This window comes from Perognathus longimembris, chromosome 1 (assembly GCF_023159225.1).
Source record: "Perognathus longimembris pacificus isolate PPM17 chromosome 1, ASM2315922v1, whole genome shotgun sequence".
NCBI lineage: Eukaryota > Metazoa > Chordata > Mammalia > Rodentia > Heteromyidae > Perognathus > Perognathus longimembris.
In genome coordinates, this window is record NC_063161.1 from 52,784,112 (window position 1) to 52,811,491 (window position 27,380).

Genomic DNA, 27,380 nt, shown 5'->3' on the forward strand with positions numbered 1-27,380 from the left:
AGAATATTAGTTCTAAGGTTTCTGTCTTCCAATTCTTCCTTGTACTTGAGAAAATAAAAGACTTCTCAAAAAACCCAGTTGGGTTGGGGTGGACAAGCAGTAGTAAGCAGAGGTTTCAGATGTTATTTGGAACTTGGACCCAGCACCAATAGTTTCACTCTGTTCTAATTCTTTCTTGGTCTCTGAGTATCCCAGTGAAAAAACCTGAAATATGTTGAGCTGTAAGGACTGTAGTAGTTTCCTGAACTGGGAAGGAAAGCAGCAATGAATGTCAAGTTAGATGCCCCATGGTACCTTGGCCTACAGGGACTTATTACGACATCATTATATATGTAGCTATGTGAGGCTCTCTCACTATTTCATTAACTCATCTATTATTTTAGTAATTTAAAGACTAACTTATTCACATATATTAATAAAAATATCTCTTAGCTATTGACATGGAAAATAATGCCAGCATTCAACAACTTAATATAATTTAATTATGTTATTTTCACTTTCTAGAAGGGGTCACCACAATAGAAGAAAGGAGGAAAGCTATCTTTGGACACAAGCTAAGTTCTTCCCTTATTTCAGGGGGCTGTTCAGACAAGAAAATAGTTCACAAGCAATCCAAATTTGGCCTCAGAAAGGTACAGTGAAGCTTTTCATCATTTAGATTAGGCACTATTATCTGAGGAACTTCCCCACTATTGATTCCGTTGCTTATTGACTTTTTTTTTTTTTTTTTTTTTTGCCAGTCCTGGGCCTTGGACTCAGGGCCTGAGCACTGTCCCTGGCTTCTTTTTGCTCAAGGCTAGCACTCTGCCACTTGAGCCACAGCGCCGCTTCTGGCCGTTTTCTGTATATGTGGTGCTGGGGAATCGAACCTAGGGCCTCGTGTATACGAGGCAGGCACTCTTGCCACTAGGCTATATCCCCAGCCCGCTTATTGACTTTTTATTAGCTCCTATTTGTTATAGAGAAGTTTTCATTGCTACATCTCCACACATGATTACATTGTATTCCAATCAGTCTCACCCCTGTTGCTTATTATTTGTAAAAACAAACTCCTATAGTTGCATTTAGCAGAAAAGTTTTCGGTATTTTAGCAGCTAAGTCAACTAAATGACTAACTGGAATTGGAAGCAGAAATGTATCTAAGACTTTTCTTTTTACAACATTAAATTAATTGATACAAAGCTGTTTATCATAGTTGCAAGACAGGAAATGTTAAAAGAAATTGGAGAAATATAGAATACCAATCGGAAAGATCGCAGCACCGAAAGCCCCTCCACGTCTGCTAGACCCAGTTCCATTAAACTGAGGGAGACAATAAATCCGTCAAAAATGTTCCAACCTTCTTGGAAATAATAGTAGGGATCCATGGCTATGAGCTTCAGGAACATTTCTGCTGTGAAAATTCCAGTGAAAACCTGAAGAAGGGAAGGCAGGAGGTAAGGAAAAGAAATAACAGGAAGAAGATGCTTTTATCATCTTGGGATACAACATGTCCAAGAAACTTAGGAGCCAGATGCCCCATGAGTACCTCACACAAGGCAGTAAAACCTCATTATCCTCTTACATGAAGCCCTTAGGCCCAAAGACTATTTTTGTTGCTAGAACCACTCAATTCATGATGTTCAAAGGGTAGTTAAACAAAACCAAAACAATAATGTAAGCAATGCTAACAGTATACAAGGCTTCCTGATACTTTTAAGGGTCAGCAGTCATTTGAATATGTTGGTGGTTTTTTATTGCCAGCCCTAGGGCTTGAATGCAGGGCCTGAGCACTGTCTCTGGTTTCTTTTTGCTCAAACCTAGCACTCTGACACTTGAGTCACAGCACCACTTCTGGCCATTTTCTATATATGTGGTGCTGAGGAATCGAACCCAGGTCTTCCTGTGTATGAGATGAGCACTTTACCACTAGGCCATATTCTCAACCCCACAGTCATTTGAATATGTATGCTTGGTATTTTTGCTTTTTTAAAAAAAAACCTCAGTCTCATAGAAACAGAGAATAGATAATGGTTACACAGGCTGGGTGGGTGAGGGGTAGGGAATAAGGGAGCAGAGGGAGTGAGGGTGGGGATACAATGATCAGAGTATAGTCATTGGATAAGAGGAAGTTCTATTTTTATAGTAGAGTGACTACCATTACCAACAATGTATCCTATATTCCAAAATAGAGAGGAATTTTCAATGTTTTCATCACAGACAAAGGAAGAATAATGGAGGCAATGGATATATATGGTAATTATGCCGAATTGACCACTATATAATATTTACATGTTTTGAAACATTACACTGTACCCTAAAACATGTATGGTTATATGTCAATTAAAAGCAAAATGAAACCTGTAGAAAAAGATTATGCATATTATAATTAAATTAGAAATATACAAGTTGTGTGTGTGTGTGTGTGTGTGTGTGTGTGTGTGTGTGTGTGTTTCTTTTTGCCAGTACTAGGGCTTGGGACTCAGGGCCTGAGCCCTGTCCTGGCTTCTTTTTGCTCAAGGTAGCACTTTACCTCTTGAGCAACAGTGCCACTTCTGGCTTTCTCTGTACATGTGGTGCTGAGGAATCAAACCCAGAGCTTCACACATGCTAGGCAAGCACTCTATGACTAAGCCACATTCCCAGCCCAGTTTTGTGTTTTTGTTTTGTTTTTTTTTTAAAAAAAACAACAGTTCTGGGGCTTGAACTCAGGGCTTGGGTGCTGTCCCTGAGCTTTGCTTAAGGCTAGCACTCAATCACTTGAGCCACAACTTCATTTCTAGCCTTTTTAAGTAGTTAATTGTAGACAAGAGTCTCATGGACTTTCCTGCCTGGGCTGGCTTCAAACCATGATCCTCAGTGCTGGGTATCAGTGGCTCAAACCTGTATTCCTAGCTATTCAGAAGGCTGATATCTGAGGATTGAAGTTTGAAACCAGCCCAGGCAGGAAAGTCTCCAATTAACCACCAGAAAACCAAAAGTGGCACTGTGGCTCAAAGTGGTAGAGTGCTAGCCTTGAGCAAAAGCCCAGGCCCTGAGTTCAAGCTCCATGACTAGCCAAGAAACAAACAAACAAAAAAACAAAACTCACCACCCCCCAAAACCCTATGATCCTCAGACCTTAGCCTCCTGAGTAGCTAGGATTGCAGGTGTGAGCCATTGGTGCCTGGCTTTAGAAATGTGCAGTTCTATTTGTGTTTTGGTATTATATGTTTTCTCAAAGCTACACATACACTGCAAGAATCCTTTTAAGCCATAAAGCAATTGAATATTGTCAAAAGCATGTAAGACACAAGAAAAATATCCAAAATCTCATTACTTTGCATATAATTGTTCGTTTTATATATATTCTGAGTTTTTCAAATGTATATACATACGACAACTATAAACTACCCAGTACATAATACCTTGGGTCTAACTTTCCTACTTACCATAAACTCATCTATGTTGCTACACAGTCTTTCTAATTCTCATATTTGTTGCCTATAATATTCTACTGGGTAAATATATCCTCAAAGAATCTTCTTATTGCTGGAGATTTTGGTCCTTCCTTTGGATTTTTTCAGTATGATAACAATGTAGTAAATGTTGGGTTTGTAGTTTATTGCATGAGAGAATGACTTTTTCCTAAGTTCCCTGTTTCTCATTCTTCTGTCTGACAGCACCTCCCACTTCCCAGGGCTTTCTGTGTCTTTCAGACCTTAGTAAGGTAGCATTTCAGAGGAAAAGGTCAAATCCCAGGGTACCACTTGTAACAAGACCAATAGTCTCAATCTAGGTTACCCACACAAGGGCCTGAACTGAACATTATATGTTTAGAGACAACTTTATATTCATTAAGTTTTAAAACTGCTATGATTTATTTAGAAGGAAGGCTGATATAATTGCTGGAAGGTAAGCAGGGAAGCAAGGCAGGGTGTAGCACACTCTGTAGGGAGCAGCCCCAGCTGGGGAGTCAGTCCTTGAGGAGGGATAAGTGGCATGAGTGATCAGCACTAATGAGATGCCCATTCTGGGACATAGTCTAGCAAGGGTTGTCAGAGGTGCAATGAACATGTGCTTAGAGTGGCTACACTGCACAAGTACTGGGCCGAAGTAGGACCGGAGGGGTCCATGCTAGAAGCAGTAGGGTTGCTGGCATAGAGTGGGAGCCTAAGCAGGGTAAAAATCCACAGAGGAGGATCCATGAGTGGAGTGGGAAGGGACTCCACAGAAGAAGACTCAATCTGTGTATCACAGCCTGAGTGGAGTAAGGAAGGTGACCACTCAGAGTAGTGGCCCACTGAGGGACATGAGTGCCCAGGGCCATGAGGAGGTGTGGACTGATCAGAGGGAAGGAAGGCCTATAGAGTGAGTTCCTGGAGAGTGGTGAGGGCAGTGATCACATAGACAGATGGTGACTTGCTATATGAGTCAGGGTCCAAGCAGCATGGAGAGAGCTTCTGTGCTGTAGAGTGAGCAGAGCTCCATGCAGGAGAAAGTTTCCTGTGATGCTTCAGGAGTCAAGTGGGTAGAGGAAAACAAGAATGTGGGGGCCTGGGATGGGCTACTTGTATGAGAAGTTTGAGGGGTGCCCATGTGGGGCAGTGGTGAGGATTCTGAGGGGGGCATGTAGCATCTATCTCTGTGTGACTTAAGGGTTCCCAGCATGAGGAGTCAGAGCCTGAACAGCTGTAGTAAGATGCAATGGCGGCTTTCTAATCAAAGAAGTGCATCAAAGGTACTGACAACTAGTTACTGTTGAGGAGTTACAAATATAGGAAGAAAGAAGAGGAGAAAGAACCCTGAGGTGCTGGACTAGAATGGAGGTGACAGCATCCTGTTAAAAGTTGTTACTACGTACAGCCAGGGAGCTCTCTACTGAAAGGTTGTATGCTGCTCCAAGCAGTAAAAATGCTCAGATTTCAGATCCTGACATTAAAAAACTATTTCCAATAAAAGAAGGCTTCTTGAGAATGGCTGATTCCAGGCTTAGAATGGAAAAATGCAAAACTAGCCTGGAATATCTTGTGATACCAGGAAACAAGGAAAGGATGAGGATATTATCAAAAGACACAGAAACCAGGTTGAAAGGCTAGTGGCTAAATAAGGGACAGTTTAAGCATCAAACTATGTGGCTCAGTGCATAAAATTGTAAATTATGTGTCTATTCTGAAATAAATAAAAGAAAAAAGACAAATGACTCCAAAAGCAATAGTTACAAAACCATGGGGGGAGAGGGGGAAGAGGAGGGGGAGGAAGGAAATGAGGGAGGAAGCAACAAATTGTACAAGAAATGTAGCCACTGCCTTACATATGAAACTGTAACTCCTCTGTACATCACTTTGACAATAAATAATTAATTAAAAAGTTAAGTGATTAGGATATTTAGATAGTATCTTTATACTTATTCATTATAAATAGAAAAAGTAGCTCTCAAAATGGTACTTTCCAAAGACAAAATAAATGAGTAGCATTTTGTTGTTGTTGTTCTGGTCCTTGGGCTTGAATTCAGGGACTAGGTGCTACCCCTGAGATTTCTTTGCTCTCTACCACTTAAGTCACAGCTCTACATTTAGCTTTTTGGTGGTTAATTAGAAAGAAGAGGCTTGAGGACTTTGCTGCCTGGGCTGACTTCAAGCTGTGATCTTCCTGAGTAGCTAGGATTGTAGGTATGAGCTACTGGTGCTTAGCTAAATACCTTTTTTGGGGGGAAGGGAAGTCAGCCATGGAGTTTGAACTCAGGGTCTGGGAGCTGTTCCTGAGCTTTCTTGCTCAAGGCTAGTGCTCTTCCACTTTGAGACACAGCTCCATTTCCAATTTTCAGGTGGTTAATTGGAGATAAGAGTCTGATAGACTTTCTTGACTGGGCTGGCTTTGAACCATTATGCTTAGATCTCAGACTCTTGAGTAGTTAGGATTACAGGTGTGAGCCATAGCGCCCAGCTATTGAATAGCATTTTTGAAATTATATTTGTTATTTTTAAGAAGTGTACAAAGGGGTTACCATTTAATATATGAATAGCATTGTTTATGATAGAAAAAGTAACTATACTGGGAGAAGCCTACTGCCCTAACCAAGTGATCAAACCCAGCCAGGGGACAAATGGAAAAATACAACAAGAACAAGATAGCCCAGGCTGGGAATGTAGCTTAGTGGTAGAGTGCTTGCCTAGCATGTATGAAACCCTGGGTGCAATTCCTCAGTACCACATAAACAGAAAAGAACAAGTTAGCCCAACTCATGTGATATGCTAACCAAAGTATGTAAGCCATGTATAATCATGAAGATCACACTGACCCAAAGTGAGGAAACTCTACAAAATTATTGACATATGATCAGTGGTAGTAGCATTAAGGTCATGGAAGCTAAGGAATTCTTCTGGGCTGAATAAAATGTTTTAAATATGCTAATTAATATATTAAGACCTAAGGTAGAAACTCTTGTGTGTGTGTGTATGTGTTTTTGAGAGGAGAGAGAAAAAGAGACAAACACTGGGCAGAGATCATGTTGAAATTACATGAGAACATACTATTCCTAAGGAATAATGAGGCCCAGATGACCTTGCAGGTATGGGGATCCAGTCCCTGGGCCATAGAAAGCCCATGAAATCATTTGGTACGTATAGGACAGACGGGTATGCTTCATGTTGACTACCTCTAATGATAATTTTGTATGGCCTGAAAATGATGTTATTTACCCAAATGGCCCTTGACAGAAAAATAACTCCCCAACCCTGACAGAGGATTCTTTCCAACCAACTCCTTTCTATGGATCAAAATTCAATTACCTTCTAATTTTTGTATTATAGAAGGAAAACAGATCATCTGCAAATCATAACTATTTGACTTCAGGATACACTATGTAATCTGTTTTTTTTAAACTGCATACACATCTTCTAAACACAATTAATATACAACTTAAACTAACATTAAAATAAATTTGGAACAGTTTAACTAATGGCAGAAACTGGATGATGGCCCAGAAGTTGGATGTTGGAATTAAAACTCTTCCCATAAATAGTTCCCATATGGATAAGAAAGATCCAACAATGCAGGCAACAGTACAGAGATTAATACACTACAATGACTCCCTCTCACAGAGTGGTTGTTCTTAAGGTGAAAGGGAAGTGACTTTTTGGAGCAATGCAGGAATCCATGCAAGAAACAGAATGAGAAAACAAAAGAAAACAAAACAAAAAACAAAACCCCGAAGTCTTTGGCTCAGGGTGCACAAACCAACCCACTGTCCCTTGTCTCCTATTCTGTCACCAGGGTTGGTTTCCTGCCAATAACTCCTAAATGACGTCTTCAAAGTTCTGCAAAAAGAGGAACCAGCCAAAGGATCACAACAGTAAGCAGAAGTGCTGGCATATGTGGAAGCATTTGTCTTCCAATTAACTATTACTTTCTTGTCAATTAAACTTCAGCTTCCCATACAGAACATGATGTGGCATAGGCAGAATATATTCCAATCATGACATCAGGAGAAAGAACTCCATCTTACCAGATTTCCTACAGTCAGGACATGTTCAAATTGTGGTGTCATAGGGTGATGCTCCATGGCCATGAACAGCGTATTTAGAACAATGCAGATGGTGATGGCTAAGTCCACAAAAGGGTCCATAACGATCAAGTTCACAATCTCTTTCAGTTTTATCCAGTAGGGATGACACTCCCAGATGAGGAAAGTATTGGCAAACTTATACCAGCATGGAGGGCACTTTCTCTGAGACTCTTCTAGCTCTGGAGTAAGAAAGAACAAAGAGGTCCTCAATCAAAGAGAAAAGGAAGGGGACATGCAGTACGGTTCTCTGGTTAGGTTATTATCATTATTACTAGGTGAATAAAGGCTGCTTGAATGTTGACAATCTTCAATGTTTCCTTTTATGTTAGAGAAGAGCAAATCACTTCCCTCTTGATAATGGTGTAGCTATAAATAAGACTCAATTCGCCATTATCCGGACAGAACACGATGGTTCCAGCTTCACCTCTGGAGCCTGACTTTCTGGTTCAACTGGCTCAACACTGAAAAGTGTCCTGATCTCTGGTAAAGTAGCTGAATTCTCTAGGCCTCAGTTGCCCTGTGTGTAAAACAAGGCACTGATTGTGTTTGTGTGTGTGTGCATGCACATGTGGGTGCCAGTCCTGAGGCTTAAACAGGCCCTGGCGCTGTCTCTGAGTCTTCATGCTGAAGGCTGGCACTCTGTCACTTGAGCCACAGCTCTGCTTCAGGATTTTGGAGATAAGAGTCTCAAGAACTTTCTTGCTTTGCCTAGCTTCAAACTATTGATCCTCAGATCTCCGCCTCCTGAGTAGCTAGGATTATAAGCATGAGCCACCGGCACCCAGCAAAGGCACTGATTTTTATAGGTTTGAAGACTGAATCATCTGGGGCTGAGAATATGGCCTAGTGGCAAGAGTGCTTGCCTCCTACACATGAAGCTCTCGGTTCGATTCCCCAGCACCACATATATGGAAAACGGCCAGAAGTGGCTCTGTGGCTCAGGTGGCAGAGTGCTAGCCTTGAGCGGGAATGAAGCCAGGGATGGTGCTCAGGCCCTGAGACCAAGGCCCAGGACTGGCCAAAAAAAAAAAAAAAGACTGAATCATCTAAGTTCAGGTCACAAGGTTATGTGACTTTGATTAAAAATGAAGGAAAGCTGGGTGCTGGTGGCTTATGCCTATAATCCTAGCTACTTAGTAGGTTAAGATCTGAGGGTCATGAAAGCCAATCTGGGCAAGGAAATTTGTGAGACTCTTATATCCAATAAGCACCAAAACCCCCTCAAGTGGTAGAGCACTAGCCTTGAGTACAAAGATCAGGGACAGTGTCCAGGCCCTGAGTTCAAACCCCAGGACTGGCACAAAAAGAAAAAAAAAAAAGAATTAAGGGAGTGATGTATGTAAGCATCCAGCAGCACAGTGCCTGGCACAAAGTAAGGCTTGGTAAAGGTTAGATATTGTATTTTACATTGTAACATTAATTCCTACTGTTAGGTCTGTCCAGGAAAAATGGCCCCTTCCTTTTGTTTTCTCTCCATAGGAAATCCCATGTAGATCCCTTCCCCTTTGTTCTCTCTCTGTGTAAGACTGCACATGGCCCAACCTAGAAGTCCCCGCCCAGCACCTGTACCTGCCAGGTGACTGGTTACTGACACCTGTGGGTCAGTGGGAGGTCCCCAGAGCTCTGAGGTCATTTCCTCATCCACTCACACTTCCTTCTCTTGCTTCCCTATGTAATCTCTCTCTGCCTTTAGTTGGAGCTGCTACATGCTATACCCTACTCTAGAATTCAGCCTGGAAGTTTGGCTCTCCCAAATAAACTCTGTGCTGTCTGAACCATGTGGCAGTCTCCTTTCGGCAACCCTTACACTATCAGAGAAGCTGTCAAAAGCATAGAGTGAGGTCCGATATACCTGTAGTAGTTCTAATACCAGCTCAGATACTTGCTAAATATGGGAGCCTGAGCAAATTAACTCAATTTGCTGTGAGAATTAAATGAGCTACAATGGCTGTGCAGTGCCTGAGAATACCTCAGGAGAGAGTAAGTGCTGTGGAAATACTTGCTATTATTACCTATCAGCAGAAAAGGTGTAGTCAGCTAGCCAACACATGAAATACAGCTATTAGAGTCTCAAAATGGTACAGGTTACTGGCACCACTTTCAGTGAGTTTTCAGTTCACATGTAGGTTAGCAATATAAGCATCATTCCTTTCTCCTTTTCATCTATTCTTCCTCTCTCTTATTTCTTTCTTTCTGAGCTTCTTCTTTTTCCTTCTTTCCTTTTTAGTCTTCATTGTCTTAACCTTTGTCTCTATCTCTTCTAAAAGTAGAGCTAGCCAGGTGGGGCTGTCAGTGGCTCATGCCTGTAATCCTAGCTACTTAGGAGGCTAAGATATGAGGACCATGGTTCAAAGCCAGCCTGAGCAGTCTGTGAAACTCTTATCTCCAATTAACCACCAGAAAACCAGAAGCAGTGCTGTGGCTCAAGTTGGTAGAGCACTAGCCTTGAGCAAAAGAGCTCAGGGACAGCGCCCAAGCTCAGAGTTCAAGTACATTTGTTTTTTTGGGTGGTGGTGGTGGTGGTGGTTGTAGGGCTTGAACTCGGGGCTTGGGTGTTATCCCTGAGCTCTTTTGCTCAAGGCTAGTGCCCTTCCACTTTGAGCCACGGTACTTTTTGTTTTCTGGTGGTTAATTGGAAACAGGAGCCTCATGAACTTTGAGCCACCAGTGCTTGGCTCTGTGAGAGTCTTATCTCCAATAAATTACTCAGAAATAGCTGGAAGTAGAGCTGTAGCTCAAGTGGTAGAACGCTATCCTTGAGCACAAAGAAGCTCAGGGACAGTGTCCAGGCCCTGAGTTCAAGCCCCAGGACTGGCAAACAGAAAAACAAAAACAAAAAGCAGAGCCTATTTTTTTTTCTTTCAAACAAAATCTCATGTGGACGCCAACATATAAAATACACAGTTAGGAACTGTTCTAACTAAAGCAAAAATAGGAGCCCAGTCCAGTCAACAGGCTTCTTGCTCAAATGTCCAGAGTCCTAGGACTCTCAGCACACAGACAGAAGTCACTGTAGTAGATCATCTCTCAGCTTGAGAGTAAAAGGAATGACTGGAGACCAAGAGCAGAGAGCCACTTAGCTGGGCAGTCATACAAACCCAGGCACAAGGCCTCAAGGCAACCAAGCTTTCATCAAATTATGTATAAAATATTAGCAGCTAAGATTACAAAATTCAGGTCCCTAAGCAGGGGCTATTCTTTTTTTTTTGTTTGTTTTTTTGGCCAGTCCTGGGGCTTTGGACTCAGGGCCTGAACACTGTCCCAGGCTTCTTTTTGCTCAAGGCTAGCACTCTGCCACTTGAGCCACAGCGCCACTTCTGGCCATTTTCTGTATATGTGGTGCTGGGGAATTGAACCCAGGGCCTCATGTATACGAGGCAAGCGCTCTTGCCACTAGGCCATATCCCCAGCCCCAAGCAGGGGCTATAACTGAAAACTTAATAATCCTTAGCAGCAAGGTGCTGTCTCCACAGGATCTACTCTAGCAGATTCCCCCCTGCTGACAAAATAAAAATCATTCAGGGAATAAAGAAAGTTTCCCAACATTTCCCCAAGAACAAGATGGTGGTCATAAATCACTCTCTTTCCCCTTTCTCCACCCAGCTGGATGGTGCCCATGGTGATGGCTTTATTTTAGATGGGGTGGTTTTGGTTGGATATCTGATTGGCTCCCTGGTTGCTAAGAAAATGGTTGCCGTGGTTTTTTCAGATTCAAGGGCCACAGTAAGCGCCACGTAGGAGTTTGCGTGGGAAAGGAAGTCTGTGAAGAAAATTTGCTTTGGCTTCTTCCTCATAGAACTCCCTCCCTCCCCAAGGTAAATTTAGTTTTCTTCCCTAAAAAAGAAAATGAAAAGCTTCTCTTATTTCCATAAATTCTTATAGCACATATTTGGGAATTTAGTTTCATTCCCCCCCCTTTAAAAAAAAATTTCTTCCCTCTTCCAAACGTCTGCAGATCACAGGCATGTGTAAGCTGAAGCTTTGACTGTTCACATTTCTGACAGATGACACAACTATGATGGTTTACAATGTACTGGGCTCCAAGTCTTGCTAGACAGCAGGAGATTTTCCTGCCCTCAGGGATCAATAAGATACCTACAAGGACACTAGTTATCTTCCATCCACACTTACTGAGCAGGGGAGACCCCTGAGATAATCTGTTCCACAGAAGTAGAGGCATGTAGATATTAAGAACTAGAAAAGATCATTAGGAGAACAGGGAGGTTGAATTACTCATTTATTTATTTCGAGATGGCTGGGGTAGGGCATAGTTCTTGTTATGTGCTCATGCTGGTCTTAAACTTGTGAGCAAGGGATCCCTCCTACTTCAGTCTCTCTAGGACTGCAAGTAGCAACACCAAGCTAGGTGCATAAAGAGATTCAGAAAACTATTTAGGACTGAAAATTGTCACCAACCCCACATACCTGGATGATGAAGTATTTGGTCTGGGGGAATAGGTGAACATAAGGAGTCTAAAGATTTGTGGGGCTCCTACTTGGCCTCTGGACATTTTTGGAGATGTTTTGGCAGGGAAGCCTCATGGGCATTGGAAACTGTTTTCCAAGAGGGACTAGTAGGGCTGGGGATATAGCCTAGTGGCAAGAGTGCCTGCCTCGGATACATGAGGCCCTAGGTTCAATTCCCCAGCACCACATATACAGAAAAAGCGGCCAGAACGGCCAGAGGCAGAGTGCTAGCCTTGAGCGGGAAGAAGCCAGGGACAGTGCTCAGGCCTGAGTCCAAGGCCCAGGACTGGCCAAAAAAAAAAAAAAAAAGAGGGACTAGTAAGTCACTAACTTGGTGGAACAAGAGGTTTCTGAAGAGAAGGGTTTTTCTCCATTTAATTCGACAATTTCTAAGCACCTGGAATGTGCTATGCTCTGGGGGTACTGTCCTGAAGAGTCCTCAGCCTCATTGAGTCCACACTTGCACAGGAAGGGCAGATATTGGATGAGTAACTTACTGATCCTGATACTTGTAAAGAAACAGTGGTAAAAGACCTGTAGACCATCCCTCTAGGGAAGTCTCAACTGTTTTACATGAGAATGAATTAATGCCAAGTACCATCACTAATTCCACATTCTTCCTCCCCCAATTATTTCCCTTTCTCTCATAGCTTTACTGTTGAGTAATAAGTACCATATCCACTGTGGTCCCTGAACATCCCCAAGTTTAATGGCTCTATTTGGAGTAAATTTGGCAGAGTTTACTGGACACTGCTGATGGGTGAAGGACAGGGGGAAAGAAGAAGAAAAGAGAACTTTAAAATGTCCCAAATGCTTGCATCTAACTCAGCAGAAGAATTAAATGCTACAGTGTCCATAACAAACTGTGTAACACAAACACTCTCCACTGTTCCAAGCAAAATTCAATATGACATTGTTTGACCATCTACTTCTGTCAGACCCTATGTGAGGCCACTGTGACAATCAATAAATAACTGCTGCATTGCATTGGTAGTTTTCCTGGTTGGTCTGACATCACTGCCAATAATAGAATGTACTTGTTGGGAGGTTGTTAGCTTTCTTTATCAATTGTTATACATCCTTGGAGATTCTGTTTAGATTTCAAAGTGAATAGTAAAATCAACTTAAGTTCTTAAGCTAGTGTTTCATAGTGTGGGATTCTTAAAATTTGAAGTTATTTTTGCCTGCAATCTCAAAGTATAAGCCACAAGATTTAAAGATGTTCCATCCGACACTGACCTCAATGGGAATGAAAGGAAGCTGGAGGTTGTTTAGGCAGTGGAAAGCAGCTCAACACTCCTTTTACTTGACACACTGTCAATGTTAGTGTATAGTATGGTCCAATTCTTTGACATATGTGGATACAAACACTCCTGGGAAATTCCTTCTTAGGAATCCTTAGGTATTTTCCCTGGATACACACAGTTTGGTGCACTGGGCTTTAAATGACTCAAAATATAATGTATTCCATGGCTAAAAGATAACATTGAGAGTCTATTGACGGATTCTTCTTAGTGCTCTGTTAGCCTGGCTATCTCAACTCTGACAGTAACCTGAGACCTTAAAAGTAGTCTGCACAGGTGCTGGGTATATGTCCTCATATACATGAAGCCCTGGGTTCGATTTCCTGAGCACTACATACATAGAAAAGGCCAGAAGTAGCACTGTGGCTCAGGTGGCAGAGTGCTACTAGCCTTGAGCAAAAAGAAGCCAGGGATAGTGCTCAGGCCAAGTTCAAGCCCCAGGATTGGCAAAAAAAAGTAGTCTGCACATACAGACTCAGTCAAACCAATATGAATCAAATGAAGGAGACACAGGCAAAATTAATCAGAAACTTGTGAGAAAAAAAATGTATTTACTGGTTTTACATTCGAGAGGAGCCTGGGAGATATATATGATCTATCTACCTACCTACCTACCTACACCTACCCACCCACCCATCTGAAAGGGCTGATATTTGACAAGGGTACTGTGGTCTAAAGGAAAATCCTCAGGCATTCCTTAGCATGCCACATCGTACCATGGAGAAACCACATAGCACAGAGAATTCAGCACTGAGAGCAGTATCACTGTAGACAGACTAGGATTCCACAGTGGCTGCTCTTTGTGGCAAAATCCCCAAAGAAAGAAGGGTTTCAGATTACCTAGTCATACAGAAGATATATTTATGGGTATGTGGGGGTGTTTGGGAAAGGCAGAATTAGGTACAGCTTTCCTTCAGGAAAAAAAAATCAAAAGGGCTATAAGTACTTAAAAAAGAGAACTATGTTGTCAGGTAGAGGTCATGAAGGGGATTCTATCACTGACTCTCTGCGGTGCTTGGTCCCCATTCCCTGATGTCTCAAAGCACCCAATCAGCTCCTCATGATGATTACTTGGACCTCTCCAGACCCTACAGATCTTCTCTGCCATTCCTTCAGCTTTCTTACTTATCTGTGTATGATGCTGGCAGGGGAGCTGAATCCTTACTTGATTATTTGCTCATGGCTTCTAGAAGAGAGATTCTGTGACCTTGTTTTCTATAATCAGTAAGATCTATTCCAAAAGCTCAGAGGAAGTTTTTACTTTTTTTCAAAATTCATGTCAAGGGACTGGAGTTTTATTTACCATGCACACAGCATATTTACATCTCAACAGCTTAGACTTGCATCACTGGCTACATACCTTCAACTAGTGTATTTGTAACAACACTCATTATACTGTTGATTCTGTCCTTCCGACCATAGGAGGCCAATTGGTCCATGGAAACTAAAAGAGATCCAGGGCCTTTCTTCTTAATTTCCACCTCAGTTGTTGCCTACAAAATAAACAGATAAACCAATAAATAAAACAGTGAGAAAACGTGCAAACAAAAGGCTGGCTCTTACTGGACCGACAGTCCAAAATGTGAAGAATATATGATCTGCATTGCTTTTTAAAAAACGTAATCCTACTTGGGTGCCAGTGGCTCATGTCTGCAATCCTAGCTACCCAGGAGGCTGAGAGCTGAGGATCATGGGTCCAAGCCAGCCCAAGCAGGAAAGCCCATTAGACTCTTATCTCCAATTAAGTACAAAAATGCTGGAAGTGGAGCTGTGGCTCAAGTGGTAGAGTGCTAGCCTTTAGCACAAAAGTTCAGGGAGAGTGCCCAGGCTCTGACTTCAAATTCCAGGACTGACACACAAATACACAAAAATCCTGATCTTATAACCTAGCCACTTCATCAAGTGAATAAAACAAAATAATTTTGTAGATAAGAGCAAGCCACTTAAGTTCATGAAAATCTATGATGAATCAAAGAATCTGCTGAGATTCAAATATTTCATCTGCTTATGTTGAAGCCTAGAGTAAGTAGAAAGACTAAATTCCCTAACGATATTGCCACCAAAGAAGACCTTGAATGTTCTTGTCTTAGTCTGAAGCCCAGATCATTTGGCTAGAATTAATCTATGTGCTAACAAGGGAAAATCATCTTTACCCAAAATTTCATTGAAGCTAAATTCCTAATAACTGTGTTAGTTGCTGTTTCTTCCTTTGGTAGAAGTGTCATCACTCTATTCCCTTTCCAAAAGTTAGGCCAATTATGCACTAGACTAACTAAACCAGCAAGCTGGAGTTTCTACTCTAAATCTCTTCCCAGTCAGTATGAGAAAATATGGTAAGATTTGGCATCTTAATGAAATATACTGCAACTTATGCTAATTTATTTTTTGTGGTACTGAACCCAGGGCTTCCCATGTGGTAGACAAGAGCTGTACCATTCAAGGTACAGCCTATATCAAGGTATAGTCTATATCATATGTTTATCTTCCCACTTTACCATTTTATTTTATGAGTTAACCCACAATGTTCAAATTTCCAACAAAATAAAAATGGTAGAATAAGTCACTGGATTGTTATGAAAAATTGTTACATACTCTATCCCTGGACAACAGTGGTTTGGTGAATTATAGCAATTATAGGTTTCTTACTGTCCCTGGCTTATGTTTTTGTGTGAACGTTTTACATCAGATCAAGCTTTAAGGGAAGATTATAACCGACTTTTCTAGTATTTGTGTTGTCTGTGGTATCATGTTACCAGGAAGGCTTGGCTGCTCCTTTCACAGGGAAAGTAGGAGGACAAAGAGTCACCATCCATTAGAGCACAGGGAAGAAATATGTTTGTCTGAGACTAGAGAAACATACATGTGATCACACCAAAATGACTGTTTTGCAAATAATTATTCTAGGGAAGCTACATCAAAATGTTCTACGAACCTTCTGCATGTTTATATTTTAATGACTGCACAAAAGAAAGTTGCTAGCAGAGGACAAGATTTGTCTTTTTTGTTGTCGTTATTAGTCATGGGGCTTGAACTTGGGACCTGGGCGCTGGTCCTGAGCTCTTTCACTCAAGGCTAGCGGCTCTATCTACCACATTGAGCCACTTGTAGTTTTCTGATGGTTAACTGGTGATAGGAGTCTCATGCATTTTCTTGCCTAGACTGGCTTTGAACCATGAACCCCAGATCTCAGCCTCCTGAGTAGCTAGATTATAGGCATGAGCGACTAGTGCCTGGCTGACAAAATTCATCTTATCAAAGTGTTTCATCAGACTGTTTTACTGGTTCACACATTTGTTTGCATATGGCAGAACTTCAGGACAAATGGAAAGAAAAAATTCCTTCGGATTTGTGGCTGCATTACTATATAAGCAAATATCTGCACATTTAAGAATGAGTTACTAGGGCTGTGAATATGGTCTAGTGGTAGGGAGAGTGCTTGCTTCATATACATGAAGCCCTGGGGTCTATTCCTCAGTACCACATATATTGAAAAAGCTACAAGTGGTGCTGTGGCTCAATGGTAGAGTGCTATCTTTGAACAAAAAGAAGCCAGGGACAGTGTTCAGGCCCTAAGTTCAGGTCCCAGGACTGGCAAAAAAAAAAAAAAAAAAAGAATGAGTTACTAACCATTATCTCAGATTGTAAGATACATTTGAGAAGTTGTTTTTTTTTTGCTACAACTGTTAACCTGATATTCATGACATTTAATAAATCAGAATAAACTACTGCTTTTAGAAAATGACAATTACCTAACTGAACAAAGAAAGGATCCATACAATAGACACTAATTTTTAGCATGGTGTTCATTCCAGATTTTTTTTTTTATTGAGTTTCCCCTTGTATAAATCTACAGCACATGGTAGACGATTTTTACAATGTTGATCCACAAAGTGCTGTACGATTGGACCAACTGATTCATCAGGGAATATAAAACTATACAATATGGCTTTGACACTGAGTATATCTTACTGCTTTCTGAGACTTCTAGATATAACAAGTTATAAATTCATCAGAGTTTCTTAATGACAACCTTAAGGAACAAGATTAAGGGGCTGGGAATGTAGCTTACTGGTAAAGTGCTTGCCTAGCCTACATGAAGCCCTGGGTTCAATTCCTCAGTACTATGTAAACAGAAAGAGCCTGAAGTGGTGCTGTGGCTCAAGTGGCAGAGTGCTAGCCTTGAGCAAAAGAAGCTTCAGGAAATGGAGCTGTGGAACTCAAGCAGTAGCGTCTTGAGCACAAAAGCTCAGGAACAGCACCCTTGCTCTAAGTTCAAGCCCCAGGACACACACACACACACACACACACACACACACACACACACACACACACAGATTTGACAAGTGTGTTTTATCAAACATTTAGGAAGAAATAATACCAATCTCAGACAATTTTTTTCCAAAGAACAGAGGAAGAGGGGAAAAGTTTTAATTTGTTTTATAAAGCTAACAAAGTCCTGACGTTAAACCAAACAAACAAAATAAAACAGTATAGGAGAGAAACATTAGAGAGCAAGAGATACAAAGTCTGTAATAAACATAAGCAACTAAACAATATAAACAAAGGACATAATACAACTAAGAACAGAATTTAACCTAAGAAGTCAAACTTAGTTTAACACTAGGAAAAAAGCAGTTATTCAACACATTGACAGTATGAAAAAGATAAGCACATATGATCACCACAGGATGCAGAAACAAAGCACTTAGCAAAATTCTAAACCTCTGAAATGTAACATTTCTGAGCAAACCATGAATAGAATGTGGAACTTTCAATCTGGTAAGAGAGTTCTATGAACACCTACAGACAACAATCCTCTTCTTGGTAAACTCTAAATCCAGTTCTTTCAATACTGGAGACAAGGATGCCTGTTTCTATCACTTCTGCTCAATTTCTTTATGAAATTTTTGCTAGTGCAACATAACAAAGGTTCTCCAAACTCAAGGCTCTGATTTCATGTCCCAGTATCATCAGATATAAATAAAGCAGTTGTTATTCATAGAAATCACTGTTGGATATGAAATTTCTATAAAACTCCAAATCTGGGCTGGGAATATGGCCTAGTGGTAAAGTATTCGCGTCATATACATGAAGCTCTGAGTTCGATTCCACAGCACCATATATATAGAAAAAGCTGGAAGTGGTGCTGTGGCAGGAAAGTCCATGAGACTCTTGTCTACAATTAACTACCAAAAAGGCTAGAAATGAAGTTGTGCCTCAAGTGATAGCCTTAAGCAAAGCTCAGGGACAGCACCCAAGCCCTAAGTTCAAGCCCCAGAACTGTTTTTTTTTTTTTTTTTTTTTTTTTTAAACAAAACACACAAAACTGGGCTGGGAATGTGGCTTAGTCATAAAGTGCTTGCCTAGCATGTGTGAAGCCCTGGGTTTGATTCCTCAGCACCACATATACAGAAAAAAGCTAGAAGTGAAGCTGTGGCTCAAGAGACAGAGTGCTAGTCTTGAGCAAAAAGAAGCCAGGAACAGCGCTCAGGCCCTGAGTCCCAAGCCCCAGGACTGGCAAAAAACAAAACTCCAAATCTAAGAGAATCAATGTTATATTTACCAAGGGCAACATGAGGCAGGATCAATATATAAAAACCAATGCTATTTCAATGGTCTGGTAATAAACATTTGACAACTAAGGTTTTAAAAAATTAAACCTTTCTAGGTAGTACCAAAAAAGCCCAAATGCCAAGCAATAAAGGTATACAAGAACTCCACTATAGGCTAGTCAACTTTGCTGACAGTTTAGAAGACTTAAGTAAATGAAAAAATATACCATATCCATATATTATTATTAGAACTAAGAAGCCTACTCTTCTCAAACTGATTATTATTAACTCAGTTCAATAATTATCAAAATTCTAGGCTCTCTGGAAAAAACTGACAAGATGATTTTAAAGTTTATATGGACATACAATGGCCTAAAATAGGAAAATAATCTTTAAAAAAGATTTACAATAGCAAGACACTGTCTTAAAAGATACTGGCTGGGTGCTGGTAGCTTACTCTGCAATCCTTGCTACTCAAGAGGCTAAGATCTGAGGACTGTGGTTTAAAGCTAGCCCAGGGGAAACAAATCTGAGAGGCTCTTACTTCTAATTAACCACCAAAAAGCCAGAAGTGTAGCTAAGGATCAAGTGGTAGATTGTTAGCACAAAAACTCAGACTAGCAGAAAGAAAGAAAGAAAGAAAGAAAGAAAGAAAGAAAGAAAGAAAGAAAGAAAGAAAATAGTAGTTTTCTGTTACAAATATATTTCGTTTGGAGGGTTTATACCCTCATTACAGGGTTATAATAATCAAGACATGACCACACACACACACACACACACACACACACATAAAGCATAGGCAAATAAGGGAACCAAACAGACCCCCAAAATAGACCTAATATATACATCAATTATTTTAACTAAGACTCCAGCCAATTCAATAGCTGACATTACAGCTATGTGGGAAGTCTACACTTGATCTTAGCCAAAAGGCCGAGAAGCGATATGTGGGAAGTCTAAATAGGAGAAATCATGGTCCACATAGGCTTCCAACAAAAAGTAAGACTGTTAAAAAAGTAATGAAAGCAAAAAGGGGTGGCGGCATGGCTCAAGTGGTAGAGTGCCTGCCTAGCAAGCTCAAGGTGTAGAGTGCCTGTCTAAGCTATGGTGATACAAGCTGATGGTTTAGAGGACAATTGACTAGTCAGGAACCTTGATCCTTAGATCTCAGCTTCCTGAGTAGCTAGGATTATAGGTGTGAGCCACCAGTGCTTGGCACTATGCTTAAGTTTTGAGAAATTGCCAGAATATTTTCCAAATTGGCTGCTCCCTTTTGTGTTGGATGGAGACTGCTGATTGTTGTTTCTTTTGTAGCTAAGGGGAAGGAAGAAAACCTGGAGTAGAGCCAGGTTTATCCAAGTAAACCAACCAGTTTGTAGTCAGCTTCCACCTAGATGTGCTCAGCTGTTCAACTCTCATCTAACCATTTTTTTAAGCCAGAAGGTTTTGTCTTAAAAAAAAAAAAAAAGCCTATAAGGAGCCTTGCAGTAAAACCATCAGTAACAGGAAAAGCAACTGAAAAAAGCTAAGCCCGCCTTGGTGCTACTTGGGAAGCTGGGTCAGAAAGATCTCAGTGTAGGCAAGTCAATAAAACCTTATCTCAAAATAAAATTAAAAAGGATGTAGTTTAATCAAAGAGCACTTGCCTAGCATTCTCAACGCCCTGAGTTTGATTCTTAGCAACACAAGAAGGCAAAAAGAAACAAGTAAGATCCATCTCTTAACCCAAATTCTTCCTCCTAAACTATTTCAGTCCTCATAGATAGGCCACTGCAACCACATGTACTTCTGATCCTGTTTCTCTCCATCTGCCCAAGAAAGCTCAGCTGCCTATTGATTCTATGTTTTCTCTTAGAAAGAAGCATATAACTGTAAATTTATTAGTCAGGCACTTTTCTTGGGACTAAAATGTAGAGCATGTTAGAAATATTTGCAGAGCCGAGCTATTAATCAATCCTGTGTCCAAAGTATTCGGCTTTGAACTGACTTCTACTTCTCAAAGACAGGATCTTCACAATCCTAGAAGTCAAGCACCTCAGTGGAGGGTTGGGAATATGGTCTAGTGGCAAGAGTGCTTGCCTTATATACATGAAACCAGGTTCAAATTCCCCAGCCCCACATATATAGAAAACGGCCAGAAGAGGTGCTGTGGCTCAAGTGGCAGAGTGCTAGCCTTGAGCAAAAAAAGAAGCCCTAGACAGTGCTCAGGCCCCTGAGTCCAAGGCCCAGGACTGGGGGGGGGGGGGGAAGCACCTCAGTGGAAACTGAACACCAAGAATGTGTGGGAATGTGGCTTAGTGGTAGAGTGCTTGCCTAGCATGCATGAAGCCCTGGGTGGGTTCAATTCCTAAGTATCACATAAACAGAAAAAGCCCGAAAGTGGTGCTGTGGCTCAAGTGGTAAAGTGCTAGCCTTGAGCAAAAGCAGCTTAGGAACACTGCCCAGGACCTGAGTTCAAGTCCCACAACTGATGGGGAAAAAAAAGAATGGGTGACATCCTTCACAGTAGAGTTACAGCAAAGGTCCTTTTATCATTTTATTTTTAACAGAAAATAAAATGGGCTTAGAAACAATTTCCCAGGATTACATGAGTAAAGAACAAACTATGGCTTTAGAGCTAGTGTCCTGTAATGGTTACTGGTTAAAGCTCTGGAGTTAGACTGTCTGGATTCAAATCCTATCTCTATTGCATATTGGGCAATTGTGGACAGGTTGCTTTACTCTTCTAAGCCACGGTGGCCTCCTCAGAAATGCAGACAACAGCAGTATATAGTTCATAAGGTGAAAATATGAGAATTAAGTGAGATAAAGCAAGCACATCTTCAAGTTGCTTCATACAGTTTCTGTGTTGTTTGTGATTGCTGGACTGTTGGTGGCCCCTGCAGTGATTCTCACTTATTTCCCCAACTCAGAGATGAGGCATGGGAAAAGTGTGAGAAGTTCCAAACCATGAGGAAAGAAACCCATCACACTTGATAATAATTTGATAACTAGTAAAGATGTGAACATTCTTGATAGGACTAATGGTGTAATGCTCACATATCTTTCTTTTTCTTAAGCATGTTACATTTCTTAATTTGAACTTGAAAAATACACATATAGTTAAGGATTGGACTCATGTCTATAATTCTAGCTACTCAAGAGGCTGAGATCTGAGGGCTGCAGTTCAAAGCCAGCTCAGGCAAAAAAATCTGAGACTCGTCTCTCCCATTAACCAAAATCAGAACTGGAAGTATAGTTCAAGTGGTAGAGCATCAGCCCTGAGCAAAAAAGCTGAGGGAGAGTAAGAGGCCCTCACTCAGTTCTAACCCCATCTAGTACAAAATCCAAACCAAACCCATATAGCTAGCACAGCCTAAGCACAGACACTGTGCAGGACCAGCTCTCCACACCACTCCACAAAGCATGAGTATCTACAACTGGAGCATTCTAATGGCTCAAATGAAGTCCAGTTAATCCTGGGCTGTGGACAAAATCCAAATATTTGATAGAAACACTATATCCTAGCACAAATGGATTAGGATAGGCTTAGTCAGGCTGCCAGGTAAGTAATTATTATCTCAAATTTTATCATTCAAACTTGCAATGATAAATTAACACAAAGTATTTAGCTAGTATTTTAAAAAATTCCAAAGGAGCTAAGAATATTTAAAGTGTTAGGAAGATCTTGGTTCAAGTTCTACTTAGGCAAGATATTATCTTTCTGCGAATAAAAAAATCATTCACTGAATAGGATGGGAATAAGAATTTAATGAGGGGCTGGGAATGTGGCTTAGTGGTAGAGTGTTTACTTAGCATGCATGAAGCCCTGGGTTTGATTCCTCTGTACCACATACATAGAAAAAGCTGGAAGTGGCGCTGTGGCTCAAGTGGCAGAGTGCTAGCCTTGAGCATAAAGAGTGCAAGGACAATGCCCAGGCCGAGTTCAAGCCCCAGGCTGGCAAAATAAATAAATAGACAGATAGATAAAATAAATAAAAATAAAATCAAGGGCCAGGCACTGGAAGCTTACACCTGCAATCCTAGATACTAAGGAGGCTGAGATCTGAGTACCAAGGTTTGAAGCCAGGCTGCACAGGAAAGTCCATGAGACTCTTACCTTCAATTAAAGTGGTAGCATGCTAGCCTTGAGTGCAAAAGCTTGGGGACAGCACCAAGGTCCTGAATTGAAGCTCCATGACCAAAAATAAATAAATAAAAATCAAGGGCTGGGGTACGGTTCAGAGCTTTATTATCTAGCATGTATAAGGCCCTGGGTTTGCCAGCACTGAAAACAAAAACAAAAACGAAAAACTAGAATGTCACTAGTAGTTTTTCCTTTTTAAAGACAACTTCAGCTAACTTCACCTTTTTCCCCTCTCTATGTAATTAGTCTTTATATGGGTTCAGTCTTTTTTGTTTGTTTTGTCCTTTTTGGCCTGCTAATGTAACTAAAAGATTTTCCTACAGCATTATCCCATAATCATAACAGAGCTGTTGTGGCCTCTAATAAAATACCACTTCCTAGTTATAAAGCCCATAGTAATGATAAGCTCTTGCCTACCCCATATTCCTGCCACTTTGGAGTATGACGTCTTAGCCTTGGGAATACTCAATTTTGTCATCATCATCTTTTGGGGCCATTTCAGAAAGTCTCCCAAGTGTTTACAGTTTGCTAGGTAGATAGGATTTCCCAAAGTCCAAAGGCAGAGAGCTCTAGGCCACAGTGCAAAGTGGAGCAGAAAGCCTTACTCCACATGTGTTCAATTGATTCTCAATTTTTTCTCCCAGACAGTACAACAGAGCTGCTCAGAAAAACAAAAACAAGGATCCAGCAACAAAGGCCAGTCCAGGAAAAAAGAAAAACTCAGGGCTGGGATGTAGGGATGTAGCTCAGGGGCAAAGCACTTGCCTAGCAAGGGCAACATCCTGGGTTCAATCCACAATACCAAAAAAGAAAAGAAAAACTCTATCTCAGAAACAAGTCAGTTGCTGGTATCGGCTACTTGGGACGTGAAGGTAGGAAGATTATGTTCCAGGACAACACAGGGAAAAGCTGCTGTAGGACCCTTATGAAAAACAAATCAAAAGCAAAAGGACTGAGGGTATGGTCCAAGTGGTAGAGTACCTGCCTAGCAATCACAACACCCAGAATTCAATTTCCAGTACCAAAAACAACCTCCCTCCCAAATATTCTCCCTCAAGTCCAATCACATGCCTTAAGATGAACTTAATGTATTTCCCAAACCCCTCTTGCATGTTCACTAAGGGGAAGATGCAAGTTGTATTATATTATTATTTTTTAAAATACTTTCAGGATATAAAAACTCAATTTGGTCCTAAAAATATAAGTTGCTCAACTATATTGCCCCATCAGTTTTCAATTGTCAGCCTTACAAAATTTTTGTTTAGAATGAATTGCACAATGCAGATAAAAATAATTTTTAAAAACTTGTGGGGGTGTAGCTCAGTGGCAGAGTACTTGCCTAGCATGTGCAAAGCCCTGGGTTGAATCTCCAGCACAACACAACATACACATACACATACACATACACACACACACACACACACACACACACAAACAGCATAATTAGTAGCTTGTAAAAAGCTACAAACATATTGGGCAAATGATTTTTCCTTTGAAATAAATGGGCAGAGAGAAAGAGAGAGAGAGAGAGGAATACAATCTCAGACACATTTAAACTGCTTTTTGAACTTTTTTGTGTGTAATGCTAGAGATGGAATCCAGAGTCTTTTGCATGCTAAGGACATACTCTACGACAGTTACACTGCAGGCCTGCCCTCTGAATTTTTATCTGTACTATCAATAAGTGCCCTTAAGTGCTAAAACACAGATTATTCTGCAACATTTCATTCATGATTGTCCAGTTTTCATCCATACATGCATCATGCTAATTGGAGCTGGCTATCTTCATGCTGGGTTAGAAGACACTGAAGTGTTAGAATGGGGTATAGACTGACATGCTATCTCAAGGAGCTCACACCAGCTATGGGAGGCACCTAGGAGAGTTAAAGAATTAGAGGCAGGAAGTTTAGGATTGCTGAGATTGTGATAACTTAAAACTTAAATGGAGAAAAGAGTATAAACAGCTTAGAATTTAGAGAAATGTTAAGAGATTTTCCCAAAGAGGGGAACCATTACTAAACCCCTGACAAATTATTTTGTGAAGCTATTATATGCTTGCTACTTGATTACATTTAAAATTCATCTTTGCTTCCCTTCTCCTTCCTCCCCCATACACCATGTGTTCTTGCCCCATCTCCCACTTGCTCTTTTTCTTTCCCTTCTAGTCTCTGCTAATAGTCTGGTCTGGCCTCTACAGGCCTCTTCAACCTTGCCTGGCTCTCCTGAAACAAAGCTCCCATCTCAGCATTAGGTATGAACGTTCCTCTTTGGAAAAATCACATCTTATCCTTGCAGAGAAGACAGAAACTTACTTAAAACGTTACTTTCTTTAAAAAATTAGAAAGGGTAAGATCTTTAAATTCCAAGCTGTTTTCCTAGTTGGGAAGGGCAAGTGTGGGGAAAAGAAGCAAAGGTGGTTCCAAACCGGCTCAGAATTGGTCGCTGGTAGTGGCATGGTGGCATTCTCATTCCATCCGGGCAGTCAATCAAAGCAAGTTGGGGGAGGGAGGGAACCCATGGGGCCGATGGAGGGAGAAAATTGGAAGAAGAAAAAAAAAAGAAAGAAAAACGAGTTGCTTGGAAAGGAGATTAGAAACAAAGAAGACAGGTTAAAGAAGCAGTGAATAAAGAGGGGGACGGGGAACAACGAGGGTCATGGGGAGGACTGGAGAGAGATAGAGGCCAGAGTGGGTGCGAGACAGTGAAAGGTGTAATTGACAGGGCCGGGCAGGGCAGGTGGGAAGAGGGAGGGAGTTGAGAGACCGCCATGCCTAGCCTGTCTACTGTGTACTTCCTTACGCTGTGGTCGGTAGCTGCCTTATCTATTTTCACCTCTGGCAGGAGCCGCCCTCCGATGTGGGAGCCGGGCCCTCCGATGAGCGACACCACGCCGTTGCAGTCCACGGTGCTGTTGCGCTTGATGCTGCGCCGGAGGCTGGGGAAGATGCGCGAGGAGCGGCTGCCCTGGCTGTAGCCGCTGTAGCCGCTGTAGCTGCTGCGGCGCTCGCGGGCCCGGATGGGGATGAACAGCGAGTCGCGGCGGCCCTCGCTCTCCTCCACCGTGCTGTGCTCGTCGTCGGCGAACTCGTTCTCAGAGCCGGGGTCTCGGAACCGACCAGGGCCCCGGAAGCTGAAGATGCTGCTTTTGCTGTTGTGGCGAGAGAGGAAGGGCGAGCCCGGGATGCTGAGCAGGGACTGCAAGGGCAGGAGAAGGGAGAGAAGGAGAGGAGAAAGAGATGTGACCCCACGGGCTGTGCAGAAGACCCCTGGCGTCCCCAAGCCCGGCCACCGGGGCAGTCTTCCCATTAGAACACAAGCGTTCCCAGAAAGTAGTGGGTTTTTGTTTTTTTGTTTGTTTGTTTTTTAATGATAACTGTGGGAGAGTTGTGGGTGCTACTTAGCATTCATTCTTATCTTCCTGTCAGCTAGACAGGAAATTTCTAATTCTACACTCAAAATGCGTCTAGTTTCTGTCTCTTCCGATAATGTCCACAGCCTCCAATCTCAGATCAGTACATTTTCTTTGGAGAATTCTTGTTCTGTTATGCTCCATTCTCTTACCTTTTGTGTGTTTCAATGGCAGTATAGTCTCTTCCTGCCTTGGTTGTAAGCAACTTGTAAATGAGACATAAATGAGTTTGATTACTAGAGGTCATGTCAAGAAAGACACTAAGCATAGATCATTTACATGGAGATTACTGTTAAATACACATCATCCAGTGTAAATAGGCCTTTGGAGAAGAGGTTGCAGGTAAGCAACCTTGACTTATTTTAATGTTCTGCTGTATCCTAGCACTGAGAGAGGGTGGCATTCCCTGAGTGCTGACTGGGTCTTGTTTATGAATAAAAGCTATCGTATATTTACAAGATGCACATATTGACACAGGGATCTGGTCTTCTCTGCCTTACACATGTATGTTAGGGCATCTTCCTTGAGTCACTGATTCATCCCGATTCTACTAAAACCTATTCTACTAAATCTATTCTACTAAAAGTGTGATTCACAGATCAGTGCTGGTACAAGACTGTTAATGGTTTGCAATGAGACAAGACAAGAAGCTGAGAGAAACATTTAGTGATTTTTTAAAATAGCAATTAACAATGTCATAACATCTAAGAATGCCATCATTTCTAGAAATTCATTGTTGTATTTTATAATAGTATCATTTCCTAACAATTGGAAAAAATAGAAACTAGTCCTTTATTACAGATAGTTTGGGGAAAATATTGTTCTAAAGAATGTGGCTGAGCTGGGCACCAGTGGCTCCCCCCTTCCCCCCCCCCCCCCAGAGAAATCCATGAGACCCCTCCATTTATTTATTTATTTATGCATTTATGTTTGCCCATCCTGGGGGTTGAACTCAGGGCTTGGGCACTGTCCCCGAGCCTCTTTGTACTCAAGGCTA

General features: G+C 41.4%; 1 protein-coding gene across 1 annotated transcript in view; it reads right to left on the reverse strand.

The window, feature by feature from the left end:
* The window catches only part of Scn8a (sodium voltage-gated channel alpha subunit 8), a 189,449-nt gene that overhangs the window by 35,133 nt on the left and 126,936 nt on the right, over nt 1-27,380 (reverse strand). The window contains exons 12-15 of the mRNA XM_048364197.1: nt 25,807-26,169; nt 14,657-14,789; nt 7,466-7,704; nt 1,242-1,415 (exon numbers count right to left, since the gene is read on the reverse strand). Of these exons, the coding sequence (XP_048220154.1) occupies nt 1,242-1,415; nt 7,466-7,704; nt 14,657-14,789; nt 25,807-26,169 (909 nt within the window). The remainder of the gene's footprint in view (nt 1-1,241; nt 1,416-7,465; nt 7,705-14,656; nt 14,790-25,806; nt 26,170-27,380) is intronic.